We start from the raw sequence: 20,479 nt of genomic DNA, 5'->3' as shown, positions 1-20,479 counted from the left end.
GACTACCTCTGTCCAGAGGCCAGAGGGATCTTGCTAAAGGGAAAACCTGAAAAATCACCAGTCTATTTATATACTCTTGAGATACATTACAAACTGTAGTGTGGTTGGGTCACTGCTTCAACTCCAGCTTTATCCCACAGCCCTTCCCACCTCTCCTGCCCCTCTAGTTCTCCAGCTGTTCTGTAATAAACCAAGCATGCTCAGACCTCAGGAAGTTTGCACAGACAGCTGCCCTTTCCTTAGTCCTACGTATCCATAGGTCTGGCTTTAAATGCCACCTCCTCAGGAAAGCCTTTTCTGACTTCCCCATACTGTGTCACCACCCCTATTATGAGCAACTCCTATCACAGCAACTCCCTTCTTTTCCTCATAGCTTTTATCACAGTTTACCATAGATGTTCATTAGGTTATTTGTTTAATATCCACGTTTTCCTCTCTGAAGTACAAGCACTGAAATCAGGGGTCATGTCTAATGAGTTTAACATTATATCCCTAGTGGCATCTAAAAAAGTGCCTGTCAAACAGTAGGTGCCCAATAAGTGTTTGTTGAAGAAATACAATAAGATTTGTCATCCTTGGCATGACTGACATTTGGGGATGGCTCATTCTTTGTGGTTGGGTCTGTTCTATGCATTGTGGGGTATTGAATGTCATCCCTGGCCTTCGCCCACTAGATATTGTGACATATGTCTCCCTCCTTCAGCTTTAACAACCAAAAATTCTCCAGAAACTTCCAAGCATCCTCTGGTGGGCACTGGTTAGGGTCATGCCCCTTTGGTGACCCTTAGCTCTTGGTCCATATCTTGGTGAGAGCCCTGATATTTCTCTGTCGTTCCACCAAGCACCTAGAAACAGGAAATAGCAATGTACCCATCTCTGTCCTCCCAAAACTAGCACAGGAATTGAGACACATTTGAAAGCTGCAAATAATTACTGAAAAGATCTTTAAAAGCTGGCATTGAGTGCAATCGGATGCCAGACATCGTCAATCACCCTACATACACGATGTTATTTAATTCTCAGAACAATCCTAACAGGTGGCTACATTATTATTGAACCCATTTTAAAGATGGGAAACTGAGGCCAAGAAATGGGATGTAATTCAACCAACACCACTTTGCTTCATCACTTAACCACTGCACAGCCTTGTCTGCCATTCAGAGCACCTCTTTGTCTCTTGAGAGAGCCAGGTGTCATCACCTATCTCCAGTCCCATTAGCTGTTGCCATGGTGATGAGTCATGGGGACCATGCATGGAGGCTAGAAGCCACAGAGAGGAGGAGAAGAGGATTCTGGGAGAAAAAAGCTAGGTCAGAAAGCCTAGCTGGAGCAACCCTTCTCCCAGTGGTGCCCCCTGCTGGACCCCAATCCTCTCCACTGAGGTCCTACTCCTTCCGCAGCACTGATAACCAAGATGGATGCATCAAAGTTGATGGCTCCAGATGGTCATTGCTTCAATTCACACCTCTCCCTCTGATCCCAAACTTATAAAAAAAAACCTTGAAATTATAATGTCATCCTAACTCCTGTGGCTACCATCGCACCAGGCACCATGGTAACCATGCTAAACCCTTTGTAAGCATTGTCTTGCTTCAATCTTACAACTGTCTTAGAAGGTAGGTGCTGTTACATTCTTTCAGTGTAGGCTCAGAGAGGGGAAGTGCCCTGCCTAAGCTCAAACAACAAAGTGTGACAGCCAATTCCCCACACCCACTCCAACAGTGTTAATAAACTTGAAACATTTTTTGTCCATCTTATTGTGTAGACAAAAACTGTACCTCACAGTTATATGTTCATTTGTCATCATTCTTTTTACTTAATGTCTTCAACAAATATTTGAGAACTTACCGCATGCTGTGTAGGCATATAGCAGTTTGCAAAATGGACCAAGCGTCCCTGACTACCTCAAACAACATTCTGTTGGGCAGAGACAGACAATATCTAATAAGCAGATATATTCCAGGTGGTGATAAGCACATGTCAGACAAATAAAGCTGATCAATAGACATGGGACATGGCCAGGAGTGTATCTATTTTGTGTAGTGTGGTTAGAGAAGGGCTCTATGATTTTTGAGCAGAAATGTCTTCAAGGAGGGGCGCCTGGGTGGCGCAGTCGGTTAAGCGTCCGACTTCAGCCAGGTCACGATCTCGCGGTCCGTGAGTTCGAGCCCCGCGTCAGGCTCTGGGCTGATGGCTCGGAGCCTGGAGCCTGTTTCCGATTCTGTGTCTCCCTCTCTCTCTGCCCCTCCCCCGTTCATGCTCTGTCTCTCTCTGTCCCAAAAATAAATAAAAAACGTTGAAAAAAAAAAAAAAAGAAATGTCTTCAAGGAATGGAGATTGAATTGCTGTGTTCTGAGATAAGAAAGACTGTGGAAGAATGTGTGTGTGTGTGAGAGAGAGAGAGAGAGAAAGAGAGAGAGAGAGAGGGAGGGACACAGAGAAAATGATAATGGCAATGAAAATGTCTAAGAGTTAGATTTTGGACACATTAAGTTTGAGATACCTACTAGATATCCATGTAGAGATGCTGAGTAGGCTATTGGATAGGGATGAAGATAAGAATTTTGGGGTCACCTGTGTGCAGAGTGTACATAAAGCCCTGATACTGGATAGGATCCCCAGGGAGAAAGGACATTGATGAAGTCCAAGGATCAAATTTCTTTTTTTAATCTTCTGTCATTTATTTGTTTTTTAAATATAATTTATTGTCAAGTTGGCAATAACTGCTTTGTGTTTCAAGTATGAATGAACAAATGTTCATTTAACAATCCTTCACTAATGGATATATCTAATGCTTTCCAATCATAAATTTCATTTCTCTGAATATACTTTTATTTACACAAATGTGGAATATATCTGTAAGAGGTTGATTGAATTCAGTGGAAAAATGGGAAGCAAGTTCAAACCCAGGTCAGTTTGACCTCAAACACAGCTCCCCCTACCCCATCTCCCACTGCTTTGGAGGGCAATGAGGCTTCTTACAGTAAATATTATAAACCAATATTCTGGTTTGTTTCAGCACTGTAGGGAATACATAGGTCCACCCAAGAAATATTTATTAATCAATTTATGTCTTCCTAATATCATGTTGATGCTGTGTGATGGTAAGCAAGATAGACAGACTTCCTGACCTCAGGAAGCGGATAGCCTAAGGGATCAAAATAAGTTAGCATAAGACACTGGAGGCCTGACTCACACTGGCCCACCAACTACCTTCCAGGTTCTCTGTCTATTCAGATACTAGTAGGATCAGAGGCCAACTTGGCCTTTAACGAAGAAAATGAAAGAGACTAGCTTGTATTCTTGTCCAGATTGGCTTTGCTGTTGGAGAAGAGGAGCATCTTGGCTCAGTGTGATAAGAATTCACTGCAAGATGAAACTTATTTTAAAATCAGGAAGTAGACCTGAATCTATAGAAATAATCCATCAGTGTCCCAAAGCTCATGCATGGCGGGTTGCAAGTGCCTGCCTGTGGTTTAAAAGTCTCTTAGGATTGTGGAGTGTTTGGTTTGAGGGTGGACTAGTCCTCCATGGACAGGCACCCCACAAAACCCACCATAGGAAGATGTGTGAAGCATTGGGTGGCCAGGACCGGGATTCACAAAAGACCTACACCAGAAACTTGGCCCTACCAAGTTGTGTGATCTTGGATGAGTCATACAACCATTTTGATCCCGAGTTTCCCCTCTGTCAAAGGGAGTGGATGTGTTTATCTGCCCTGATCCCCTTATGTGGCTATGATGAGATAATGTTCATGAGGGGTAATAGGAAACATGCAGTGCAGTGTATATTCTGCAAAGAAGGATGGTCTGGATTTCCCACATTTGACTGAAATTGTTTCCTACATCCTCCCACTTCATGATAAGATGGGATATTTTTACCACTCGAGTTATAGAGAAAGACTGAGTCCAACTTTAGGACAAATGATGAATAGTTTATTATTCAACATAAACATGAATAAACATTTTCTTTATTTTAGCTTTAGGTAATTTAACTAATTTATTGTTCATGCATTTTAAATATTTTTTAAAGTTTATTTACTTATTTTGAGAGAGAGAAAGAGTGGAAGCAGGCGATGGGCAGAGGGAGAGAGAGAATCCCAAGCAGGCTCCACGCTGTCAGCATAAAGCCTGAAGCTGGGCTTGATCCCACAAACAATGAGATCATGACCTGAGCTGAAATCAAGAATCAGACGCTTAACTGACTGAGCCATCCAGGAACCCCATTCCTCGTACATTTTAATTACATTGGTTGTTGTGCACAACAGTATCACTATAACCTAGTGTCCATTAAGCATTACTATAAATTATTGTTTTTATTTATTTTTTTAAATGTTTTTATTTATTTTTGAGACAGAGAAAGACAGAGCATGAGCAGGGGAGGGGCAGCGAGAGGGGGAGACACAGAATCCGAAGCAGGCTCCAGGCTCCAAGCTGTCAGCAGAGAGCCCGACGCAGGGCTCTAACTCACCAAGTGTGAGATCATGACCTGAGCTGAAGTTGGACGCTCCACCGACTGAGCCACCCCAGGCGTCCCTATAAATTATTATTTTTATTTTTTTAAAAAAAATTTTTTTCCAACGTTTTTTATTTATTTTTGGGACAGAGAGAGACAGAGCATGAACGGGGGAGGGGCAGAGAGAGAGGGAGACACAGAATCGGAAACAGGCTCCAGGCTCCAAGCCATCAGCCCAGAGCCCGACGCGGGGCTCGAACTCACGGACCGCAAGATCGTGACCTGGCTGAAGTCGGACGCTTAACCGACTGCGCCACCCAGGCGCCCCTAAATTATTATTTTTAAATGAATGCATAGATTCATATTCAGAAACAATTTAAATTTGTCAAAGAAACTTTTTTTTAAATTTCATCTTTAAGTAATCTCTACACCTAGCATGGGGTTTGAACTCACACCCCAAGATCAAGAATCACATATTTTACTGGCTGAACCAGCCAGGTGCCTCAAGAAAAACTTTTTTAAATGAGATATAATTGATACATAATATTGTGTAAGTTTAAGGTGTACAGTGTATTGATTTGATGCATTTATATATTGCAATATGCTTGCCACTGTAGCATTAGCTAATATCTCTATCATGTCACATAATCATCATTTCATTTTTGTGGTGGGGACAATTAAGATCTAGCCTCTTAGGGACTTTGAAGTTGCTAATACAATATTGTCACCTATAATCATTATGCTGTGCATGAGACCTCCAGGACTTATATATCTACTGGTTGCAAATTTATACCCCTAAACAACATCTCCCCAGTTCCCTCACCCCTCAGTCCCTGGTAACCAATGACTCTACTCTCTGTTTTTATGAGTTCAGCTTTTTTAGGCTTTGCATATAAATGATATTATACAGTATTTGTCATTCTCTTGAATACACTTATTTTCAACAAAGTATAAATACTATGTAGTATGATCAACCTTAAATCCCCCTCATGGCCACAGGGAAGCATTAAGCTGGTCTGATCATGAGATACACCTTTATCCTGGACTCTGAACTCAATGTGGTTCAACAAAGAGTTCCATACTGGCCCATGTGTCACATCACTCTCTAACACAGCAGGCGATTTCTCATGGTGGGACTTATTATAGAGACTTCTCTGTGTCCCTGCAGCTGCTCAAGATTCACACTTGAAATGCAGAGGTTTCCTTGACTTTTTCTGTGAGTCTGCTCTGTTAACTGTTTCTAACGGTTATTGTACAGATCTGTGCAATGCTGAAATTTAGGGTGATTTGCTCTCCTCGGCTATAATCTGGCTTAGTTTTTTGCAGCCTTACTAAATCCATGTTGGAGGTACCCATTACTGCCTAGTAGAAGGTGGGGACCTGGCATCTTCCATTTCTCCTAGCAGTGTGGACTAATGGTAGTGGGACTAATTAGACCACTCTGGCTGCTGTCAAGAGAAGAACAGATCCCAGGTTTGAGGCTGCCTGATAAAATGTCATGCAGCAGATGAGAATCGTGAAATCTGATTTTCTCTGTGTCATCATCTTATACGTCTTTCCACTCTGAATATACTCTTGATGCTGATTAACCATTGTGTGTGCATTTGGATGTTGCCTTCAAGGGTCCTTGTAAACCTTAAAGCATCAGATAAATATAGGTTATTACATGTTTACAAGGTGCCATTTCTTTTTCCTCTTTTTTTTTTTTTTTAATGTAGACTCCACGCCCAGCATGGAGCCCAATGTGGTGCTTGAACTCAAGACCCTGAGATCAAGACCTGACCTGAGATCATGAGCCGGGTGGTCAACCGACTGAGCCACCCAGGTGCCCCTCAAGGGTGCAGTTTCTAAGTTGGTAACCCAACTTAGCTGTTTCCAAGTAATTCCTCCCTGATCATCATATTTTTTCTGGGTAGAGTTTGCTGAGGAAGGTCTTGGTCATGGCTGTCTTTAGCTCCTTGTTCCTGAGACTGAAGATGATGGGGCTGAGGAAGGGGGTGAGGACCGTGTAGGTGATGCCCATCAGAGTGTCTCCTTCCAGAGACTGGGGACCCTTGGGCTTCAGATAGATGACAGAGGCAAAGCCGTAGTGCACAATGACCACAGTGAGGTGGGACGCACAGGTGGAGAAGGCTTTGTGCCGGCCCTCAGCTGAGGGGATCCTCAAGATGGCGGCCACGATGAAGGCGTAGGAGAGGAGGATGAGGAGACAGCAGCCCAGCAGGGCCATGATGCACACCAGCCCCACGCCCTTGGCCACTACTGGTACATCAGTTCCACAGGCCAGCTTCAAGAGAGGGGGCACGTGGCAAGCAAAATGGTGGATCTCATTGGGTCCACAGAAGGTGAGGTGGAAAACGGTCGTGGTCACCACCAGCCCCATGACCGAGCCACCTACCCAGGACCAGGCCACCAGGCAGGCGCAGCCGCGGGGGCTCATGAGCACATTGTAGCGCAGGGGGTGGCAGATGGCCACGTAGCGGTCGTAGCCCATGACGGTGAGCAGGAAGGAGTGGGTGAAGCCGAACGTGAAGGAGAAAAACATCTGGCTGGCACAGGCCGTCCAGGTGATGGTGCGGCAGGTGGAGAGCAGGTCGGCCAGCAGGCGCGGGGTGATGGCCAAAGTGTAGAGGATCTCGGAGGTGGACAGGGCGCACAGGAAGAGGTACATGGGCGTGTGCAGGCTGCGCTCGCTCCAGACTGTGGCCATGATGAGCAGGTTCCCCAGCAGCGTGAACAGGTACATGAGCAGGAACAACAGGAAGAACATCATTTGAAGGTGGGGGAAGGTGGAAAAGCCCACGAGGATGAATTCAGTCCCTGCTGAGAAATTGCCTTTCTGCATGGAGACTGTGCCTGGGGCGAAGTGTGAGAGACAGAGCTCAGCTACTTGGTGGAGAAGGTCTTCCCCATCCCGGGGTCTGCTCAAGAGGGTACCCCGATCAATGACAGCTGGCATTTGTAAAAATTAGCAGTGGGAAACCTCACTAAAATGCAGTCAGAGGTTTTGGCAGGAAGAGAGCTCACACCCTGTCCCTCCTAGTCCACTGCAAACTTGACAAGGACAGGAAGAGATGGACTTGACCTTGGGAGTGGCTACTACTCCCCACCCTCCCAGTGAGAAGCCACCATACTTTGAGCTCTCGGTTTATTCTAATGGACTTTTTATAACAGCCTTTCCAACTTACCCCTTTTCTCCTTAAAAAGTCTACCTTTCCTTTGTTCCCCCCAACCTGCCTTTGGTTTTGTGGCGGCCTGTTTGCGCTGGATTGTGATTCCATTTTATTTCTGAATAAACACATCTTTTGCTGGTAAAATAACTGGGTTTTTATTTTTAAGGTTAACACACTGAGTTCCCACTCTGTGCCTCTTAAGATTTAACTCTCTCATTAACCTAGTAACAGAGGTGTTGTTTTTATCACCTGCATTTTGAGCATCTTGAGCAGACTCATGAGAATATTGGTGTGCATGGAAGTTAGGCAACTTGCTCTAGGTGAAGCTGTCAAAATGGCAGAGCTAAGACTTGAACCTATGCCTGGCTGTCTCTAAAGACTGCCTTTCACTATCCTTCTGGGTTGCCTCCCAGAATGAAAACATTCCTCCCCTGGAGCTTCCAGCCATTGTCATTGTATCCTTCTACTCCCTTCTGATAAATCCTGTTCTTCACGTAGCTCAGTGACCACAAGACACCCCTACCCCATGTCTATAATCCTTGGACCGGCAGGCATCTCTAACTTCATACAAATCAGATTCTTTCTCTGGAGGTATCTCTTTAGGGAGTCAGAGGTAAGAGGCTGTGTAGAAGTAACACTCTGGGTGTTTTCCAGCTCCCATGAGGCACATCCGTATGTTCTAAGACAATGCAACATGGACATCCGACAAAGGGACGTGGGAGCCAACCTGAATTCTTGTTCTGCCAACTGTGTAAAAGTGAGCATGTCTCTTCATCTCTCTGTACCTCCATGTTCCCCTGCCTCCCTCAGCATTGTTTTGAGAAATAAATCAGTTATTCTTGGAATGTGACCTGACACCCAGCAAGTGCTCCCTATAATAATTAAATCAACACACTAAGTGAGCAAATGTAGTCTGTGATCAGCAAATAACTTCAATTTCATGAGATTTCAGTGTCTCTTCATGAATAACTTCACCATTTTTAAATGATCTTTTTTATTAGGCAGTATAAAGTTTTAAAGGCTATAAATCCCCAATCTTCTTTCCATCTCTATTTGCCTGTTCTAGACATTCATCGAAATGAAATCATACAGTATGTGGCCTTTGGGGTCTGGCTTCTTTTGTTCTGTGTACTGTTTTTGAGGCTCACCCACATTATAGCATGTAACATTCTGAGAACCTGGTTGCTTTTCCATGGTTGACCAGTACTCTGTTGTATGGATAAACCACATATTGTCTATTTACTCACTGCTTAATGGACATTTGGGTTGTTTCCACTTTTTCACTGTTGTGAATAGTGGTGCTATGAATATTCATTTACGTAGGTGTTTTAAAGCATATCAGTGGTTGCCAGGGGCTGTGGAGGGAGAATGGGGAATGACTGCTAACGAACACAGGGTTTCTTTTTGGGTTGATGAGAAAGCTCTGGAACCAAACAGAGGTGGTTGGTTCACAACACTGTGAATGTAATTAATGGCACTGAACTGTATGCTATAAAATGGCTAAAATGGCAAATTTTATGTTATGCGTATTCTATGGCAATAAAAAAAAATAGGGGAAAAAAGTAGTAAGTGCTCTATTAGGTGGGTGCAGGTCCCTGATCAAGCCCTGACAGGCTAGTAGTGAGAAATAAAGAAGGGAACAACTGCATTGGTGACTGGAGGCTGCATTCCCCAAATATCACCAGTTTCCAGAGTTTCTTAGTTTCCCTTCCCTGGAGTCCCTCGTATCCTTTCTCTGCTTTTGGGGCAGCACCTGCCCGTAGCTCCCCAGGATTGTGTCTCCAACAACCCCCCAGTCAGTCCTGCCACTCTGAGATCTCAGAGGGATGAGTCAAAGGTCAACAACATGGAAACCAGAGCCTCTGAGAAGAGGCTGAATGGGTGAGAGCAGGGTCATGTGGATTGTGCTCACAAACCTCCAATGGGTCTTCAACATCTAGAGCAAGGTTTCTCAACTGTGGGACTCTTGACTTTGGGAACCAGATCATTCTCTGCTATGGGGAGGGGGGTGGGTGTTCTGTGCACTGTAAAGTGTTTAGCTGCATCCTTGGCCACTACCAGCCCCCGTGACAACAAAAAATGTCTCCAGGCATTGCCAAAGTCAACCCCAGTGGAGAACCAATGACCTAGAGGCTGCAGTTACAATTTTTTGGCATTCTCCCCAGTCTTGGTTCCTTCCCTTCTCCGCCCAGCAAATGCCTGTTTATCTTTAAGATTCCATTTAAATGTCCTCCTGGTCATTCTCTTCCCAAAGCAGATTTAATCACTCATTCCTGCCTGCTTCCAAAACAATGACTCTTGAATGAGTTTAAAACTCCTTGATCCTAACTTTATCATGACCCTCATCATAATGTGTCATGCTGGAGGTGTGACTGTCTCTGGCACTGGATTTTGAGCTCTCGATGAGAATAGCTACCCTTTGTTAGATGTGTTCTATCGACGCAACACCTATGTTCATGTGTTTTGTATTTAATCTTTACTCCAACATTATAAGGTACCTGCTATGATCCCCATTTTATAGATGTGGCTGCTAAATCCCACAGAGGACACATCACTTGCCCAAGGGACCATGGCTCTGAAATAGGGAAGCCAGAATCTGAACCTACATTTGAATGACCCCAAAGTTTCTCTCTTCCTAACCTCTCTGTCATATTCACCACTTACTGGTGGCTGTTAATGAATGCCAGAGGCCACTCCCAGGATCAGGAAAATGTCAGCTTCCCCATGCTGGACAATTCACACACTCCCTCCCCGTATCAGTTAAGATCTCAAAAAAGGGAGAGGATGTATGAGAAGACAAGAAGTCACCATGTCCTGAGGAGGTGGCCCAGGGCTGCATATATCACCCTCTGGAATGATGGGGGTGCAGAATGCAGTTGGAAGGGTGCCTGTTCTTTCTGGAAAAGGCTGAACTATGGACACAGTGAAAAGACTGGTGGTTGCCAGTGGCTCAGTGGCAGAGAGAGCAAGGGACAAATGGGTGGAACTCGGACGTGGGGACAATGGTAGTTAAGCTGGTGAACTCTTGTAATGGTGGATACCTGATGCTGTGCATTTGTCAAAACTCATAGAATGTACAATACAAACAGCAAAACCTAATGTAAACTGTGGGCCTTTCTTAATAATGTGCCAATATTAGCTCAGCAACTTTAACAGAGGCACCTCACTAATGCAGGATATTAATGGGAAATATTGGGTGCAGGGAGAGAGAGCATCTATAAGAATTCTCTGCACTATCTGGGATGCCTGGGTGGCTCCAATGGTTAAGCGACTGACTTTGGCTCAGGTCATGATCTCGCCGGTCGTGGATTTGAACCCCGCATCAGGCTCTGTGCTGACAGCTCAGAGCCTGGAGCCTACTTCGAATTCTGTGTCTCCCTCCCTCTCTACCCCTTCCCCTCTCGCACTCTGTCTCTCTCTCAAAAATAAATAAACATTAAAAAAAATTTTAAATAATTCTCTGCACTATCTGGGGTGCCTGGGTGGCTCAGTTGGTTGAGCATCCAACTCGTGATTTCGGCACAGGTCATGATCTCATGGTTGTGAGATTGAGCCCTGTGTGGGGCTCTACACTGACAGGGCAGAGCCTGCTTGGGACTCTCTCTCTTTTTCCCTCTGCCCCTCCCCTTCTCTCTTCCTTTTTCTCAAAATAAATAAATATATATTTTTTAAACAAGAATTCTCTGCACCATCTGCTCATTTTTTTATAAACCTAAAACTGCTCTAAAATGTGAATCCCATTAATTTTTTTAAGTAAAAAAGAAGCCATTATAGGTGTGGGTCCAGGATAGCAGAGAGGGGAACTAAAACCCTCCTGGCATTGATCTACTGGGAAACAACCTGGAGAATTCCTCTGTAAGTAAACCAAACGGGCCCAGGGAGAGAGAGTGTGTGTGATCTGGCTAACTGGAACATAGACAAAGCAACGATGAGGCCAGCTCCTGCCCACATACACCCCTAGGGCCAGGTCTCCTGACTTCAGCATTAGGGACATTTGGGGCTGGATCACTCTTCATGGTGGGGACTGTGTGTGCTTTGCAGGATGTTGAGGTGCATCTCTGGTACCCAACAGATGCCAGTAGCACCTCTCAGTTGTGATAACCAAAAGTATCTTCGCACATTGTCATATGCCTCTTGGAGGAAAGAAGCGCCCCTTCTGAGAACCACAGGCTAGGTCTGTCTTGTCACTCAGACCTCCATCTTGCCTTACCTGTCTGCCCCCATCCTGGCTGTCTTCTTTTAGTGAACCTCCTTGGTTTCCCTTCCCTGCATCCTCCTTCCCACCTCAGCCATCTCCTACCTGCCTTGTCTCTCCCTCTTTTCATCCTTAACTCCTCACCATCACTTCATCTGGCCCTAGGGCCTCCCTGATTGTTTACACCCCCGGAGGTGGCTGGAGGAGCCTCTCAATCCTGAATCCTCCTATCTCTGTCTTTTCTCTGCCTCTCCCTGGTCCTTTACTATTTGTTTCTGGGCAGGACAGAGAGAAGAGAGGTGAAAAGCCAGACAGGTATCCTGGCTAACTTTGAGTGGCAGCTCTTCTGTCTCTGAGCCTCAGTTTCTCACCTATCCGATGAGCCTCCCTCGTAAGGCAATGTGAGCTCCAAAAAAAGATAATGCCTGTGGAGCAATCATCCCACTGTCTTGAAGCTAGGAAGAGGAACCCCACCTGCTGCCCACATGCCATAGACTCAAACTGTACAAAGGATTATATAAACATGGTGGTTTGGCTGAGTCTAGGACAGATGCTGGTTCCACAGGTCTCTCCTATCCAGGTGGAAGGTGGGGAAGGTGACTCACCTGGGGTCAAGGCTCTGCATCTGTCTCTGACTCACTCCAGCAGGAGGTCCTGAGTTAGTGTTTCTCTGAAGATAAGGGTTGTATAGGTGAGGGCTGGGCAGCAAGGCAAGGAGTTTCCACTCTGAGCCTGCCAGCTAGGCAGGGGAGTTTACCTGAGCATGACCACCATTATTTATGCCGCCTCGGCTCCCACCTGCTACCTTCTCTCACTGTGGTCCTTCTGCCTCTGCCTCTGCTACAGGGATGCTGGAACCCCTTGGGACCCTATAAGGGAGGGGGCAACCTCAGAGAGAGTATGTCCTCACTTTCCTTCCCTCCCTGCCTGCCAGGAGTAAGTCAATTACCTGAGCTTCTCAGGGACTCAAGTAGAGTCTAATTCTCTGCAAATTTGGAATTTGGGGCCCTGGCTTCTGATGTTGACAGGAGAGTAACCCTGCCACGGCCCACTGGGGCCAAAGAGTCTGCCTAACATGCCCTCTTGATCTTCATCTTTCTTTCCCTATCCAGGTCATTTGCCCAATTAAATGTCTTTTTTAAGGATTTAAAACATTAAAAAACCCACAACTATTTGTATCTCCTTATTAAATAATTGAAATGCCACAAATAAGGCTAAAAGTCATGCAATGGCCACCCATGCAATCATGATGACGAATTTGATGGGCATCTTTCCAGACCTTTGTATGCATGTGACTATGTGAACAAACACAAATCCATAAGATTACTGTTATGGGTTTTTGCTATGGTTTAAGATAGATATCTTTCTGTCACTTGTGTGTTTTTGTTGTTATTGTTTGTTTTTGTTTTTGTTTTTCCTCAGCATTGTTAAGTGAAATCCATTTTAGTTTATAGAGACCAAGGTCTCCGGTCCCTGGCAGTATTGACATTTGGGTTGGGCCATTCTTTGTGGTGGGGGTTGTCCTGTACATTGCAGGAAGTTTTACATCATCACCCAAAGTCTCTACCTGCTAGATGCCAGTAGCCTCCCCACCCCAATTACAACAAAAATGTCTCCAGACAGTGTCAAAATCTCCCCTAGGTGAGAACCACTGCTATAGAACCACCTCATTTTTATAAAATCAGTTTAATATTCAATTTTATGAATATGCACAGTGTATGTTTAACTGATAAGCACCTCAGCTGCTTACAATTTTTCACCTTTATTAGGAAGAATGCAATACATACCTTTGTATGTCATCTACTATCCACAGGCACTATCAGATACAAATTAAGTAGTGAGATGATCAGGGCATAGGAAATATGATTCTTAAATTTAAGAAGAATTGCCAAATTAAACTCCCAAGTGGCTGTGCTAATTCATGCTCCCAGCACCTGTGTGTCAGAGGATTTATTTCCCCACACCCTCACTAACTAACGCTTGATCATGTAAAACTTAATTTTGCCAATATGGTTGCCAAGTGGTCTTCCATTGTGGCTTTAATTTGCATTCCCCTAGAGGCAGCTGGGTGGCTCAGTTGGTTAAGAGTCCAACTTCGGCTCAGGTCATGATCTCACGGTTCGTGGATTCTTCTGCTCAGGTCATGATCTCACGGTTCGTGGGTTCAAGCCCTGTGTCGGGCTCTGTGCTGACAGCTCAGAGCCTGGAGCCTGCTTCGGATTCTGTGTCTCCTTCTCTCTCTGCCCCTCCCCTGCTCATGCTCTGTCTCTCTCTGTCTCTCAAAAATAAATATTAAAAAAAATTTTTTTTAATTTGCATTCCCCTAATAACTAGTGGTGTTGAAAAAATCTCCATTGGTTATTAACCATATGAGTTTCCTCCTTTTAATATATCTTTCCAAAGCCTTTCTTCATTTTCCTGCTGGATTGTCTTCCTCTTACTGATTTACAGGCATTTTTGAAGAGATTCTAAACACTAATTTTGTCTACCAATCTTTTTCCTTTGCCTTCTGTTTCTTGTGCCTAACTACTGTTCCTGTCAGGAACACTCTCCTTGGTTTCTTCTAATGCTTCTACACCATGGTTTTAGGGTTGAAAAACTACTGTCATAGATTTTCTGTTTCTATAAATGAAGTTTTATTGGAACACAGCCATGCCCATTCATCAACCAGGGCTATTTTTGTGCTCTGGGGGCAGAATTAAGTAGTTGTGACAGAGATAGTGTGGCCTGCAAAGTTGAAAATATTTACTGTCTGTCCATTTACAGAGAAAGTTTGCCAGCCTCTCAAACTTTAATCTGCCAAAAAATATTGTGAAAACATTTCAGGTTGGGTTTTAACTTATTGTTTAGGACTTTTTTTTTTTTTTTTAGAGCAGCTTGAGGTTCTTAGCAAAATTAAAAGGGAGGTACAGAGATTTGCTATAAACCCCCTGCCATGCACATGCATAGACTCTCCCATTATCAATATCCCCCACCAAGGTGTGACATTATATTCGTTTCAGGTGTACAACATAAGGATTCAATATAGGTACATATTGAGAGTAGGCATTCTTATCATTTCTGATGTTAATGGGAATCTTTCCGTATTTCACCATTAGGTAGATTGCTTGATTCTTTCAGTTCTGTAAATCTGGGTGCAGTAGGCCCCACTTTTAATGTCCTCTGTCCCTTCCTGGCAGACTCAAACTCTATCTGCTGTATTTCCTGCCATAAACTATTAGTGGCTAAAGGTAGAAGCTTGATTAGATTCAGTTTCTAATTTTTAGGCAACATTACTTCATAAGGGGTGTTGTGTGTTCTCTGTTGCGTGATATCAGGAGTGTAACGTCCGACAGACACACTTTTAGTGGCACTAGGATTGATCAGTGGGCTCTGATGTGTGTCTGGCCTTTCCTTTCATGGAGGGCTTGCAACTTTCACCTATCATTATCGTCTAGAAGACTAGGGCTTTCATTACAAAAGGTATACAGTCTCTGCTGACAACAAGACTGGGGTGGGGAATAATTGCCAACCTTTTTCTGGCGAGTCCAGAACATCTGTGGCATGGCCACAGATCCCTGTGTGAGTGGGGAGGGCAAGAATCCAGCAACATGTGGTTCTTACTCATAGGACTAGTCATACCCAAAAGACTTCATTCCCTGTACCTTGGAGGAGACGGGCTTGTTCAGATCTGTCAGCTTGGAGACTTCGTTTTGGGCTGGCTCCACTTGAAGACTATATTGGGAGCTGAGTCCTCCCAGAACTCACATGTTCAAGTCTTGACCCCCAGTACATCAGAATGTGACTATATTTGGAGATAGGATCTTTAAAGAAGTGGTTAAGGCAAAATGAAGTCATATGGGTAGACCCTAATTCAATATAAATGGAGTCCTTATAAAGAGGGAACTTGAACACAGATAGAGAGGAAAGACCACGTGAACACACAGGGAGAAAATGGCATTTATCAGCCATGGAGAGAGGCCTCAGGAGGAAAAAAAAAAAAAACACCTTTCCAGAACAGTAAGCCTCCAGAACGGTAAGAAACTAAATTTCTGTTATCTAAGACACCCAGTCTGCAGTACTTTTGGAAGCACTAGCAAGCTAATACAAGCTGGATGCAGACTCTGAGAAATTGTCTCAGCCAGCCTCTCTTTGCCTCAGTTTCCCATCTGCGCAATCGGGATTGTGAAGCCGTACCCCCTAGTAAGGGCGTTGAATGAGCTCTGCCTATAAAACCCTAAAGCATAGTATGCGACCCACAGCAGGTTCTCAACAAAGGGAGTCTCCACTGTCATGAGAAGAACAGAGAGGAGTGACTCAGGGAGACTAATAGTTGATACTGGGAACAAGAGAAAGATGAGAAGGGCATCTCAGTGGCAGGAAGAGAACAAACCAAAGGCGGTAACCAAGACACTTGGATTTCCCCATCATTTGTTTGCCTGGCTCATTTCTACTCGTTTTTCGGGCCTCAAGTTAGACGGTATATGTTCCACCCCCTGGAAGCCTTCCACACTCTCTGATCTGGGTCATTTGGCCCCTTGAGTTTCCAGAATGCCCTCATAATTTCCCCATCACTGATCCGTCTGTATTTACAAATGCCTTATCAGCTTGTCATCTACCCTACGCACAAGATTGGGCCTGCTCTGTTCACCATGTGAGTCCAGCTTGTATCACGGTGCTTCACATAGTAAGTGTTCACTGAATACAATGGCAGAGGCTGCAGTCAGGGGCGGACCCAAGCAAAACCGTTTAGGAATAAATGCTGCATTCCCTTCTGTTACCTTTCTGTTATACCTTTAAGTCTACCTGGCATATCCTTGACCCACACCTTTGGCACAGAGGTAAGAACGTAAAAAAGGTTCTAGGCAGTGTTTTGTTCCTTTCCTGCTTCTCTTTGGTCTTGCTTTCTCCTTTGTGGAACTTATGATTCTTTTTTTTTTTTAATTTTTTAAAAAATATTTATTTATTTTTGAGAGAGACAGACAGAGTGCGAGGGGGTGAGGGGCAGAGAGAGAGGGAGACACAGAATCTGAAGCAGGCTTCAGGCTCAAAGCTATGAACACAGAGCCCGACGTGAGTCTCGAACCCATGAACTGTGAGATCATGACCTGAGCCAAAGTCGGACGCCTACCCGACTGAGCCATCTAGGCGACCCTGGAACTTCTGATTCTTGACATGGCTCCTACCTTCATGAAAGCCCAGTGGGCCCAGCCAACCCTCTGTTCTATGAGGGTGGGGGTGGGGGTGCACCAGATCTGTGCTTTCTCCATATCGCAGCATCTAATACGTCCACTTCCCAATTCTCCTTCCCCACCAGCACTTCTTTTCTGGTGTCCTAGTCCCTCAAGGCCATGACTTTTCACCACACTGATTTATACCAAAGTATGAATGGTTGTCTTTGGTGTAATGGGCTGGTATTTGTATTTGTCAAAGGATATTAATATGTTAACTCAGGGGCACCTGGGTGGCTCAATCAGTTGAACATCCAACTCTTGATTTCAGCTCAGGTCGTGATCCCAGGATCATAGGATAGAGCCCCACATCAGGCTCCTGGAGCCTGCTTAAGATTCTCTCCCCACCCCATCCCTCCCCCTTCATGCTCTCTGTCTCTCTCAAACTAAAAAAAAAAAAAAAGAGAGAGAGAGGAAAAATATGTTAATTCAAAAAAAATGAATCCCAGGGTATTTAGACATATTGGAAGGGTCTATAGAAGTAAAGCATGAAAGTGTGTGAACAATTATGGCCTTAAAACTTTTGGAGGAATTTTAAAGCTTGGGAATAATCAGTATAGAAGGAAGAACTTTGACTTGAACAATTTGCATCTTACCTATTGCAGCAACACATAGAAGAACTAGTCTGGGTTTAAAGACATACTCACACTAAGTCAGAAATATGCAAATATTTATTGAGCACTTACTGTGTACCTGACACCAAGGTACAAAGATGAAGGAAGCCAGATGTCTTCTTCTGTGGAGTACACAGTCTGATGAGGAAGGCAAAATTATTAAAGCTACAGTCCTAATATGCTATGATGGATGCTGAGCCAGCATGCAGTGGGGCCAGGACCAGGAAAGCTCCAGCATCCAGAATCTTAAAGCATGAGAAGAATTCATCCAATCAGAGGAGAGGGGGCAGAGTGTCACAGGTGGGGTGTTGGTCTAAGGAGCTATGGCTTCCTCTTGAAGTCTGGGGGAGTCAACCCAGAGTTTTAATCATGAAAGTGACATGATCAGATGACTGGAGGATATGGGTCAGAGGGAGATGTTCAGCGACGTGCTGGAGGCAGCCCAAGCCCCCTCACAAGAGCCAGTTGTTAAACACAGCTGTCATTAAAAGTAAACTATCTGAACTTAAAATTAAATAAATGAGGGTAATCTGGGACTGAGCCCCTCTTCTTACATCTGTCACTGTTGGGGAGGTTAACTTGATGTTCTTAGCACTGAAACCAAAGGATGACGGTCTTATGAAACTACAAATTACTACAAATTATGAGACCGAGTCTTCTATCTGAAAGTATTGGAAGTTCTTAGAGATAAGTTACTTAAAGATTGAGCAAGTCAAAAAGTAATAAAATCTAGAACCTAAACTCTAAAATAGTAATAACCATTCAAAAGCCATTACTTCCCAATTATTTTATTTCACTTCACTATTATCTGTACTCTTGGGGCTCTTCATGACTATTGTATGTGTATTGTGGAATTAGGATGTAATGGTGTGCCACTGTGCATCTCTGTGAGTGCTTCAGCCACGGGGCAAGATTTATAATACGGAAACTGGCAAATGCTAACGTACCAGTGGAGGTGAACCCAGAGGCAGGAGGTGAGGGAAGAGGTTCACTGAGAGACAGAGATTTGGGAATAAATAGAAGGAAGATCATTACCCTAAAGAAATCCAGAAGGTAAGTGGGATGGGATTTGTTCACCAAAGTTCAGTTCTGGCAAGACTTTTGTTTTCCAAAGTCTGGTAAGGTGATAAACACAAAACATCAGCAGATACAGTAGAACTTGTTGAAAGGATTAACTCAAAAGTAAAAACAAAGTAACAAAAGATATAGTCAAGGAGTCTTTTCTTGTTTCTTTCTGTAAGTCTTCTCTTTAAAAATAAACACTTTATATCTCTGTCTGGCACAAAGGTGGGCAATAATTCTCAGAAACACCACACAGTCTTTGATTTTACAATGTTGATGTTTTCTTCCATCCTGAATCCTGTTACTTCTCATGAATTGACAAAGCCTCAAATTCTGGGTTTGTTTGTTTTTTTTTTTCAATGTCTTCTGGCTCCATTAGAAAAGAGTTGAGGGGTGCCTAGGTGGCTCAGTCAGTTGAGTGTCTGACTCTTGGTTTCAGCTCACGTCATAATACCAGGGTTGTGGCATCGAGCCCCATTTTGGGCTCTACACTGAGCATGAAGCTGGTTGGGATCCTCTCTCCTTCTCCCTCTGCCCCTCCCCTATTCATTCACTTGCACTCTCTCTCCAAGAATGAAAGAAAGAACGAAAGAATGAAAGAATGAAAGAACAAAAGAAAGAAAGAAAGAAAGAAAGAAAGAAAGAAAGAAAGAAAGAAAAAGAGTTGAAACCATTTAAAAATCAGTTCCAGGGGCGCCTGGGTGGCGCAGTCGGTTAAGCGTCCGACTTCAGCCAGGTCACGATCTCGCGGTCCGTGAGTTCGAGTCCCGCGTCAGGCTCTGGGCTGATGGCTCGGAGCCTGGAGCCTGTTTCCGATTCTGTGTCTCCCTCTCTCTCTGCCCCTCCCCCGTTCATGCTCTGTCTCTCTCTGTCCCAAAAATAAATAAAAAAAAAATAAAATAAAAATAAAAATCAGTTCCGCAAATAACTTTGCAACTCTTGTTTGAAAAAAAAAAAAAAAACACTGCTGATGATGATCAAGGATAGTTCATTTAAAGTACATTTTTAGCTTTTTAAAATTGTGATGTCTATCTTTTTTGAGCCACAGAAGTCTGATTGGTCCAATGCTTATTATGCACGGAGTCCTTTGATAAGTGATTTACGTTTTTTTTTAATAGAATTCTCATGACCACCTGGAGAGGGGGGAACCATTACTAACTTCAGTTTCCAGGTGAGAAAACAGTAGTGCTGAGATGTGAAGCTAATTGACTTACAGCAACAGGCTAGAAGGGATATTGAACAGCCTGCACTCCATGAAGGACAAAACTCACACTCAAAGGGAAAGTGAGCAGATAAGAGACATTCAACCTATTCATGAGGGAGTGGGGAATTTGAACCCAAGTCTGTCAGGTTTTAAAGCCAGTGCCCCACCATCATGCAGTCCCAGTGTTTTGCTCTTGACTCAGCACGTGCAATCTGTCTTATCCAGTATCTCCCATTCCTGTTATTTGAGTCAAAGTACATCCAGGTACCAGCAATGCTTTTATTTACTTGGTAGGGTTTTTTCTACTGAATGTTGTTAAGCCTTTAAAGTTCTTCATTAGAACCTAATAGATCACTACTGTACATAGAAAACCCAAACTATCGGGCATAAATAAGTGTGCAAGCGAGAGCACACTTTATCTTTTCCCACCTGAACCCCAACTGATACAGAAGATAAGAGTAAAAAGAGAACATCTTAAAAATTAAAGAATATTGTTTAAATTCTAGCTAGCTACTGTTGCCTGCTGAAGGCTCTGAGCCAAAGACCCTCCTTCTCACTTTCCAAAG

The 20,479-nt window shown here is 44.0% G+C and overlaps 1 protein-coding gene across 1 annotated transcript; it reads right to left on the bottom strand.

Annotated features, from left to right (window-relative positions):
* Positions 1-6,352: 6,352 nt before the first annotated feature.
* On the bottom strand, positions 6,353-7,503 carry LOC132678309 (olfactory receptor 10H1). Its single transcript, XM_060630499.3, has one exon. It carries the CDS (start codon positions 7,412-7,414, stop codon positions 6,353-6,355), a length of 1,062 nt encoding a protein of 353 aa, XP_060486482.3. The 5' UTR covers positions 7,415-7,503.
* Positions 7,504-20,479: the final 12,976 nt, after the last annotated feature.

The sequence above is a fragment of the Panthera onca genome, chromosome A2 (genome assembly GCF_046562875.1).
Source record: "Panthera onca isolate mPanOnc1 chromosome A2, mPanOnc1 haplotype 2, whole genome shotgun sequence".
NCBI classification, from domain to species: Eukaryota; Metazoa; Chordata; class Mammalia; order Carnivora; family Felidae; genus Panthera; species Panthera onca.
Note: the sequence above shows the minus strand (reverse complement) of the source record. Positions and strands in the feature narration are given on the sequence as shown.

Bases quoted from the DNA above. Each gene is read 5' to 3' on its own strand.
- LOC132678309 (XM_060630499.3), bottom strand. From the start codon at position 7,414: ATGCCAGCTGTCATTGATCGGGGTACCCTCTTGAGCAGACCCCGGGAT.